At 39.5% G+C, this 10,621-nt stretch overlaps 2 protein-coding genes across 2 annotated transcripts in view; both read right to left on the bottom strand.

Moving 5' to 3' along the window:
• Positions 1–2,270: 2,270 nt before the first annotated feature.
• Positions 2,271–5,653, bottom strand: lmod1b (leiomodin 1b (smooth muscle)). The gene is made up of 3 exons (XM_037679446.1): positions 5,140–5,653; positions 2,465–4,162; positions 2,271–2,394 (listed from the first exon to the last, which is right to left on the bottom strand). Exons 1-3 carry the CDS (start codon positions 5,464–5,466, stop codon positions 2,368–2,370), a joined length of 2,052 nt encoding a protein of 683 aa, XP_037535374.1. The 5' UTR covers positions 5,467–5,653; the 3' UTR covers positions 2,271–2,367.
• Positions 5,654–9,347: 3,694 nt separating this feature from the next.
• Positions 9,348–10,621, bottom strand: part of shisa4 (shisa family member 4) — a 6,374-nt gene continuing 5,100 nt past the window's right edge. The window contains exon 5 of the mRNA XM_037679445.1: positions 9,348–9,506. Within this exon, the coding sequence (XP_037535373.1) occupies positions 9,469–9,506 (38 nt within the window). The 3' untranslated portion in view covers positions 9,348–9,468. The remainder of the gene's footprint in view (positions 9,507–10,621) is intronic.

Below are 10,621 nucleotides of genomic sequence, written 5' to 3'. Positions count from 1 at the left end.
CATTTTTAAGTATGTCATGATTCACAGTAAATCAACTATATGTGTTGCAAAATGTTTCTTTGGAGTGGATGCATGACTATAAATGGCTCGGTAATTTATTCTTTAGCAACACCTACATTAGATCTGAGGTGGAATGTACACAATGAAAATACGCAAGTGCAATACTCATAGTGTGACTTCATTTAGGACATAAAACAGCTCAACAGGTACTGAAATGTACATAAACTTCATTATCAGATTCATGTAGTGGTTTTTAGCACGATGATTATGTGCATATTCTCCTTCATGTTATCAGACATTGCACTCCCAAACACACCAGCATCTTTTATTAAAGACATACAGGCTCCGTCAGAGAGACATAAAAAAGGCATACTTGTCTCAGACTTTTGTTTACACTGAAGTTTTTCTGGGAGGGATGTTAACTTAAAAATACACTTCTTATACACAGGAGATAAGCAGAAAGGCTATTCATGAAATGATTTTCCAAATTCCCTGTAAGGTTGAGACATAAAGTTGTATTACAAGAGAATTAGCTGAGATAATAAAACACCACAGGCCAAAATGATTCTGTATAAAATACAGCAGACACTGAAGGGCACCCATTTGATCTTAGTAAACTGCTTTATACAGTATAATTACAGTATTTCCATTTAAAACTCAGTCATTAAACCTCAGGATTTTATTGGGCTGTTTTCCAAGACTGTGTCTTGAGATTTGAAAATGTGATACACAATCAAAGGTTTTAGTATCCTCACACACTAAAAACTGCTGAGCTAAAAACAATGGACTTTGTAATCCAGCTCTGGGTCAAATTTGAACTGAACCAACGCCATTTTTAAACTCACCAGGGTCAGGTGCAAGTTTGGCTCAGAGCTGGGTCACATTTTCTAAGATTTTCCTACCCCAAAACTTAAAATTACAAATTTGTTGAATTTGAGCTAATGAGAGAGGGAAAAAAGCTTTATTAGATAAATGCAAAATTGGATTGGTGCTAGTTAACTGGTGCTAACTGGAGTGGTGGTGCAGATATTAGAGAAGGTGAACTCGTCATTGGAAGGCATGTTCAAATCTCCAGAGTAGCCTAAAAACTTGGGTGAGAAAGATGAAAATCCATATCTGCCTCCACCCTCATTTGCCCCACTCTGGACCTTTGAGCAAGGCCCTCAACCCTCCAGCTGCTCCCCGGGCACCGTATGACAGCCCTCTGCTACACATGTGATAGGAAAAAGACAGGGAATGAATTTCCCCATTGGGGATTAGCAAAGTATAATAAAATATTAGTGTTAGCTTGCTAGCATCAACTCATGCTATTTTAGAAACCCAAACTCATCATCTAGTGCATGTGTCAAACTCAAGGCCCAGGGGCCAAATGTGGCCCTCTTTGACATCTTTTCTGGCCCCCAAAAAGACATCTGAAATGTAAAAGACTTTTATCACTTGCATTTCTTCAGTAATCTTTGATTAGATGTTGAAAGCACAACAGAGAACGTCAAATGAGACCAAACTCTTGTTGAGGAACCTTCAAACAAGAAAATTGGCCCTTAGTTTGAAAAAGGTTTTAATCTTGCCCCCCTTTTGTAAGTGTGTTTGAAGCCCCTGAGTGCAAACTAAAATTAATTACAAAGTCAGACAGGCAAAATATGTTCTTATAAAATTGTTTTACAGCCTTACCTTTGCTTGTTACATCCTAAGGCAGAGGTCCAGTCAGGTTCAATTTGGTCAAATTCTGGCACAACTCATCTATAACCCAACAACTTGGTCCAACTTCTTAATAAAATATTTTATTAAACCAACCCAACCTTTGATCCAATAGCTTTAACACAGCAAGTGAGTTATCATAATAGCTCAGCAGTTATTAGAGCGCAGATTTGTTTAAGTCAGGTTCTATGATTGCTATTTCCCTGTTATTTCCAGGATTACAGTTGACCAGTAAATGGACTTTTACTAATAAATAAATGGTCAATTTAATGCTTACAACAATAATATAGTTTTGTAATTTTACATATTGTCTGAATCCAACCTCAATCATATGCTTCCAACAGTCAGAGGCGTATACAAGCCAACATGTTAGATGATCGGCTTTATATAATCTAGTGCAAAAAAGCGTCAATATGGACCGAAAAGAGAGAGCCACAAACTCATGGAGCTCTCAACCGTCGGCTTATGAAGAGCCCTGCAACACTCATTCTCCCTAGAGTCCCTTTGGTCCAGTGTTTGAGAGGAGAACTCATAGTGAGGGCAATGTTTTAGACTTTTCCATTTGTACCGCCGAGCGACTCTTCAACCAGCCGCAGGAGCTCATCTCCAAGAAAACCTGCAGTGAGATGTATGTTGTCCCCTTCTTTTTCTTCTCCATCAGAAGGTCTTTTACTGTAGCCACTTTGGTACGGGCACCTGTGTGGAAGACAAAAAGGTGAGTTGGTTTGAATGAGCCAACATCACGAGCCTCTCTAACTGCTCCTACCTTCTTCAGCTGTTTCATATTGCTTCCTCTGATAGAGGCTAGCAGTTGGTCCCTTGAGTTCTTGGTACCACCTGGGCGGTCGCCATCCAGCATTGGAGGTGGAGGAGGTGGGGGCCCACCCCCAGGAGGGGGCGGAGGTGGTGGCGGAGCTGGCCCTCCAGCTCCTCTTCTGGGTGTCAGCTTTGGTGAAGGCATAGGTGAGGGAATGGGAGATGGTTTGGGGGAGGATTTTGGCGTACTCCTCAGAGATCCTCCACCTCCAGTTTTGGGCACCTCCAGTGCCCACTTCTTCTCCCCATTTGCCTGCGCCATCTTCTGCTCTTGCAGGCGCCTCTGCCTCTGTCTGTCCATGTTGCGACTCAGTATGTTTGTCGTGGTCATCCTGGGTCCGGCTAACTCAAAGTGGTAGCCCAGTTTGAGCAGGGTGGCGTTTTCTTTCAGGATCTTCACCATCTCCATCTCCGTCTTGCCGCCACAGATGTGGCGTTGGTTTTGGAAGCGAAGCTCGGTCAGAGTGGAGTTGTGCTGCAGCGACTGGATTAGGGACAGGATGCCCTTGCCGGTGAGATGGTTGGAGTCGAGGTTGATGCTGGTGATGGTCTTGTTGCTGCGCAGCATGCCGGCTATGGCGTAGGCCACATGGTCGTCGGCGCGACAGTTAGCCAGAGCGAACGTCTTAACGTGAGTGTTGTTGTGCAAAACTTCTGCAAACTCCATGAGCGTTTTCGTCTTGATGACCTCAGAGTTGTTGACATTGAGCTCAGTGAGGGAGGGGTCGTCGCTTCCAACCTGCTGCATCAACTCATCGAACATGCTGGAATCTTCGTCATCCTCCTCTTCCTTCTTCGGCTTGCTGTTTGAGCTGCTTTTGGCCACGCAGTTACCAACTTTTTCCGTTTCTTCAGTGTTTATAAGTTTTCTTTGTGTGTCATTGTTTTCCCTTTTCTCCTCAGTTTTCAAGTCTTTACTAATCTTGGGATATTTCTCTTTCACGTGGTCGCTGTGGTTAACCAGCTCCTCCCGATCACTTCTGTTTTCTGGCTTGTCCCGTTTCGCCTGCACCTCAGCCTTCTCAGACACCTGCCTCTGGAGTTTAACATCAGGGTAGGTTTTCTCCTCGGCTCTCAGCTTGTTTTCATCTTTTTTACTCTCCTGAGTTGTTTGACTCTCTGCTGCCTTGCTCTGCTTCTCCACCATTTTGGAAACGAGCCCCTGCGTCCTGATGTTCTCCGGTTTCCTTTCCCTTTCTTTTCCTGCGTCATTCTCGCTTTTTTCACGAAACTTTGAGATAATGTCTTTGGTTTTGTTGTCATCTCTTTTCCTGCACTCCTCTTTCCTGTCCTTTTCTTTGCCCTCGTTCTTTTTGTCTTGTAACTTGGAGATCATGTCCTTTGTTTTGCCGCCTGTGCTATCTCTGTTTTCTCTTCTGCCTCTTAGCCTATAATCGTCTTTCTCATTAACCTCCTCCTTTGTGTCACTTTCTGTGTCTTCTTGTTTCCTGTATCTACTTGAACGCCAGCTCTTCTCTTCTTTCACATTATCAAAACCTCTGCTGTTTCTGTCCTTAACCTTGACATCTCTGTCACTTGTGAAACTTGGTTGTCTTCGCACCGCTGCTTTCATGTCATCGTTCCCCTCCTGGCTGAGGCCCATCTTCCTCAGGTACTCCTGCTTCCGGCTCTCCTTCTTTGGTTCCCCCTGGAGGAGAAAGCACGTTTTATACAATTTTCACAGCTCACAGTTGAAGCAAAAGTGAAAGAAAAAAATAATAAATCGTAGAAAAAAACAAACGCAAAGGAATATATTTGCAGTGCATTACTTAAATTATTTATTGCTTCACAGCATTTGCACTTAAACCACTTGATCTGCACAATATACGATGGCTTTTTGTATAAATACTTGTGTAAATCGTGTATTTCTTTACTACAAAACAGCTTCCCATCCATCTCCTCATTGTAAACACTATCTTATACACAATATGGCATGTGTGCTTACACTCAGCAGGACAGGGAACCTTTTTTCATAGGGCAGGAACACATTTGAAGCTTGCTAAGTGTTTGATTTGTGAGCTGCTGTGCAGCATGAGGCCAAGGCTCTGGCAGTTGTGTCCTTAAAAGGCAGCGAGCAAAGGAGCAATCAACCAAGGAATTCCATCAGGCTGGGATTAAGGAGCTCCGCAATCCACCGGAGCGCTCCTCTTTTCAGCACACCAACTACCACAAATCTTGCATCATAACTATCAATCTGGGGGAGCCTTTTGGCTTTAATTGTCTAAAATCTTTGTATTTGTCATAAGGATAATTTAAATGCCTCAGTGACTCAATGTTTTTCATTTTAAAGTTATGATGGAGGAGTATGGTGTGAATGTCTGCAAACCTCAGAGGGAGAACCATGTTTTCCTGGCAACATAAAGTCGCCTTTGGGAGAGCACTATTTTTGAGCTGATGGACTCAGGGTGAGCAAGCCTCAGCTGCTTAGTCAAATGAAAAACAGCCCTCAATGGACTAGCTTGTGTCAGTGGATGTGTAATGTACAGCTGCAAACTATTAGTCATGCATCATTCCTTAAAAACTGATAGAATGAGTTCAAATCAAACATAAAGGGTGTGATGGGTCTTAGAAACACAAAGCTTCCAGGTCAACGTCACTAAAACGCTCACACGTTTTCTTACTAACCTCAAATGATGGCTCCCTCTGACTGAGCCTCCCCTTGCTGTCGCTTCGCCCTTCGGTGTCCCGGACGTTGTTGCTCCGAGGTGGCTGTGAAGGATGGCTCTCCCCTTGGATGATGATCTTTCCATCCTCTGGGCTGATGTCTGGAACATTCCTCAGGTCTTTATCCAGCTCTTCCACCTCCTCAGGAGAGAGGGTGGACAGCAGGTTTTCCAGGTCTGGGTCTTCGCTGACCTGTCGACCTGTACGGGTCAGGCCCCTCACTTTTCGTCTGGACATTTTTGGGCTGTTTTCTTCAGAAGATGAACGGACGCGTGCTGGTATATTCATATATTTTGGACCAAAAGGATTCTCTCCTACAGGCCAGGGAGAGGCTATGAGCTGAAGGCCTGCTGTCCACTTGTGTCCCCCCTCACTGAAAAGCCACCAGAGGCATCAATCCTGGCGTTAAGAGGCTGCACTCACAGTCGTGCAATGAGGAGCCCCAGTGATGAACTACAAAAAGCTCCCATCATCAAAGAGCAGCATGAGGCTGGGAGATTCTTTGAAATCCTGTTAAAGTGCATGCCCATATTTAGTTCAGGGTACACGCTCCTTTAAAGGTAATGGGAAGGGCTGAAAGTTTACAGAGCAGACTGACAGACTTCCTATTACATAATATGTTTAGACAAAAGAGACGAGTTCCAGATTCAATATAAAAATATAACGCTACCAGAAATTTACAGCTAAATATTTATTCCAATAATTGCAGGTTAAAGAGTTTCATCTGAAAAATGTCACATCGAAAATCAAATGAGAGAAGGATTTAAGAGTAAGTTATGCCCTGCAGGTTACAAGATCCAAGTTTTGTGAAGTGGGTGCAATTAAAATAAATTTCAAAACAAGTCCAATTATGCTTTAGATTACAAAAAAAAGAAACAAACAACAAAATCAGTGTAAAATGTAAATAATGTAAACAATGAGATGCAGTGATTTGCAAATAATTTACTAGTTACAAAATAAATGCATGATGGAATTAATTTAAAATAGCACAACGTAAACCCACAAGCATCTCAGTTACATCACTAATGACTGCTGTGCATGAAGATAAAGGAAGATGATCACTTTAATTGTAATCTTTGAGGACACCACTATCTAATTGTGATTTGTTGCATCACAGCCCAGTTGGACATTTTATCGGAGTCCAGCTTAAATGTGTTTAGGTCTAGAACGGGTCACTGGATGCAGGTTATAAAACAATTCCTTGCCTAAGAAAGGTTTTCTTTTTTGATCTGTGGATGCAATTGCAAACTGTGTTCAATAACAAAAGGTTCAAGTATTACTGTAGTAACCCCCACCCTACATTTGGACATTCAGAGATGTGAACTTTTTTTTTTTTTTTTTTTTTACCTTTTAAAAGCTTCTCTGGATGTTGTGTTTTAATCGCGCACACCTTTTTAAAACGAGTTTAATTATACTGTATCTCCAAACTATTAAATTATTGATTATGTTTTTATTTTTAATATTAACTTTAAAATAAAAAAAAATGTTTAAAAATGAAAGAAAAATCTAAAAGTGGGTGTATATTTAAGATTTAATGTGATTTTCTGGGATGAGACTTGGTCATCTAGTGGCCAAAATCATGTACTGACATTGTTTTCACATGGAAATCCCTTAAAAAAAGAATAATTCAACAAGAAAATAAATAAAAACACACAAGAGGCAAAAATGATTTTACATTTCAAAGTTAAAATTTATGTTAATAGAAATAATTTCTCGTCCACACACTTTACATTACAATGCCATACCATCCATATGACAGACAAATGTCACATGTTACTTCTGCACCAAATGTCAGTTTCATTAAAACACACCGATGGAGATGGTTCAGAAGCAGAAACAACCAGGAGCATCGTTGAGAAAACATAATAAATTACACATGAAAGTGTCGTACCAAGAAAACCCCGGTGTTGTCCTGCTTTAACAAATCTGTTCATGTGGCCGTCAAAGGAAATCATTTACACTGTAAAGAGTATTACTGGTTTCTGTTAGAGTCATTGTGAGGCTTAGCACTGATTAAATATACAGGAGTAGGCCTCAGGCCCCTGGCTTACCTTCATTAGCAGTTTGTTTTCTACATAAACTTCATGTAACAGTTTTTAAATAAACTCAGGAGGGTTTACGGTGCAGCAGACAACCTGCAAGGTTAGAAACAGCTTAGCTCAGTGCAAAATTACTGTTAAATTTCAAGTAGATAAAAATCATTTGGGAAGAATACTCGTTTGCTTTCTTGTTGACTTCAAGCTAAATGAGAGAACAACTCTGTCCAACTACTACTAGAAAACAGGGTAAATAAGTACTGGTAATCAGAATGAGGAACAAATCAGAACCGACTGAATTTACAGACTGTCAGCAAGGAAATGTTACCTGCTCCAGAAAATAACACCAACAACCAGCTTAGTTCAATAATAAAAAATGGGGAAACAAAACCACAAACCATCACAATAGTCTTTTAAAACAACAAAGTTATAACAAAAATATAGTTGTCATAATCAAGATGAAAAACGAGAGAGACAACTGTTTTCTCTACTTCTTTCTGCACACGGGACATGCTGTTTACTGAAGGCACCACAGTTACGTTTCTTATCTTGTGAGTTACTTTATCTTTGATCTTTGAACTAATTGTTGCTCCGGTGATCAAAATCAGGATCTGGACATAGAAATCCTCTCAGGGTAGGATTAAAATTTTCACTCCTGAACATTTTAACCCATGCTGATGTTGCATCCCAGCATTGCTTCAGTTACAAACGCACAGCGATCAATTATGTGCTTGTTTCACTTATTTATCAGTTTCAGTGTGCATGTTGTTAACCTCTACACAGAATCAGCTTGGCTTATTTGTCTCTACCATTTCTGATGAGCTTGGCTATAAAATGGTGACCAGATGGCCAAGAGATGACATGCCATCTGCAGTTCCACTCCAAAACCAAACCTAAATTTCTTTACCACTTTCTGGCTACTTTAAACTTTGTATTTTTGCACCACCAGACAGAACTACCATTGTACTGAACAGTTTTTAATTTATACTTGAGCCAAAGATCTCAATATTAATTAATCTTATCTAACTTTCAACAACAAAAAAAAAAAGAAAATATTTCAAGTAAATAGACAAGTAAATGAATTTCCAAAAATACTGAGAGAAATCTTTAACAGAATCAACAGTGGTCATATTAGTCCAGTCGGTAAGAAACCATTCACAGTAAGATATAACCACTGTAATCATAAATAAGGAAGTAAACACATCATATCCCATGTTACAATAACAATACACTGTCTTAAAACAAGTTGTTACAACATTAATAAATACTCAACTGAAGACCAGATTTGCAGCACATGTATTTAAATAGATAATCTCATATTATTTATAGTTGGTTATTGTAAGGTGGGACATGGATTATTTTGGTTTTACAAGAAATAAAAACTTGACTTTTCTGGCCATCCTACCCGATAGTGTGCAGTGTCTAAGTATGATGTGATAGTGTACGAGACTACGTCTTATTTCATTAATAGCCCCAAAAAAAAAACATCAGAAAGAGGATAAGAAACTGAGCAGGACACTGTTGGTACATGAGAAGGGCGCCGCTAAAATGACCATAAAGAGAGAATTTTTTCAAACTAACAAGTGAAAAATGTTTTTCACAAAGAGAAATTCACAAAGAGATTCATAAAATCAAGATCATCCGTTTTTGATTTGAACATCAAGTCACTATTTTAAAACATGCAACTCAATCTTGGAGGCAATGCAAGTAAAACATCCCATACACGAAGAACAAGTTACCAGAAGTTCAGGAATTGGATCACCGAGGGATTACTATGAATGTAGCAACGGGCAGTTATCAGTTGCTTTTCATTTAACACACATAAGTAAATAAAGCATGTTTCCCTTTGACAAATAAAGGAGTGCATCATTTTTTTGGACATCCTCTTTCTCTGTATGCTAATGAGCAGCGTCTTCTGTGACAGTCTGTCATTGACATGAGTGAGTCAGAGGAAAAGTGGAAGCGTCTAGACACGGATACCTCCTCATTTAAAAGGATGACGCCTGCCGTGAAAGCCGCATGGAGCAATCAAGCATCAGGTGTCAGAGTTTGATTTACATTATTTAGAAAAAGCAGGACGATGCTGTAAATAAACAACAACAAAAAAAAACTAAAGTTAAAGTGCCTCCTGCTCTCTTTTACAAGAAAACCAAGCCAAGTTGAGCTCTAGTTTATTATATGGTGTGTGTTAGAGAAGTTTGCTGCCACCTTCTTTTGAAACAGTCCTTTCTCTCACTGTGTGGAGACGAACACATCACTGAGGATATTGAGGTGGAGAGTAAGGTGGTGGGGCTAAAAAAAAAAAACAAGAAGGAGAAAAACACGATTTAATGGTGTCAATATGCAACAAATACAATTGACAATTTTCTGACCAAAACAGTTGTTTTTATTTGAATGTTAAAGAAACTCGTGAAAATTGAGGGAACTCCGAGATAAAAACAGAGAACTGAAATAAACCAGGTTTATAAAACAGGATGTACACAGTAGTTGTTTTAATGCTGCGGCCGACTAGTGTACATGTTGATTGGACTAAAACAACACTGTTTTCAGTGAGAGTAAAGCCAGGAAATATGTGAAAACAACTGGAATCCTGCTAAATGTTTGACAGTAAAAATAAAGTGAAAATGATGATTATAGGGAAAATTTTATAATAAATCTGAAAACTGACTAAATAATACCAGATTTGTTGCTCAAATGGAACGAGAATCAGGCTGAGCTGCTAAAAGTGTAATATTTTGTGCAGAAGAGAAGTTTAAAGAAGGACTTAATGTGAATAAAACGGAGCATTCACATGCTGGAGAACATGGTGATCTGCCAAAATCTTTTTGATACTTCTTGACTACAAGTGAACATTTGGGCCCGTTGTTGGTGCTAAGAGAAAGATCATGGGTCAGTTGATGGTTTTACATAACTAGTTTAGAATAGTCTGCTGTTAGAATATTCGGTTTTGGTACACTGTAATAAAAAATGTTATTTATGTATTTCTTCCCCAAAGCAGACATGTCTTTAATTGTTTTGTCTGTCAAATAGAAATAGGACATAAGTAATTCATAGGTGCTGAGATTTGTGCCAGACTAAAAAAAAGCTTGAATGATTATTTTAAACAGCCTAATATGGACTATCAACAGTATGAGTTTATGATAACATGAAACCCCTGCCACAACATCCTCACAGTTGGTGCCGCAGCTTTGTATTTTAAACGGCACAATAATTATTTTGTTCATTTGCATGAAAAAGTCAAAATATGGACACAAGTTTCCTTTCACTGTTTCTGATGGATATTGTTAGTGTCATATCATGTGATCATTTAGACACCTGTTCTACTTGATTCTTATTCAGGCAACAGATTAGGCTTGACTTACTGAAATGTCATATTTCAACAAAGAAATTTATGAATAAAAATTTAT

Source organism: Nematolebias whitei, chromosome 7, assembly GCF_014905685.2.
Source record: "Nematolebias whitei isolate Nwh7 chromosome 7, NemWhi1, whole genome shotgun sequence".
NCBI classification, from domain to species: domain Eukaryota; kingdom Metazoa; phylum Chordata; class Actinopteri; order Cyprinodontiformes; family Rivulidae; genus Nematolebias; species Nematolebias whitei.
This window is presented reverse-complemented; position numbering and strand designations above follow the sequence as displayed.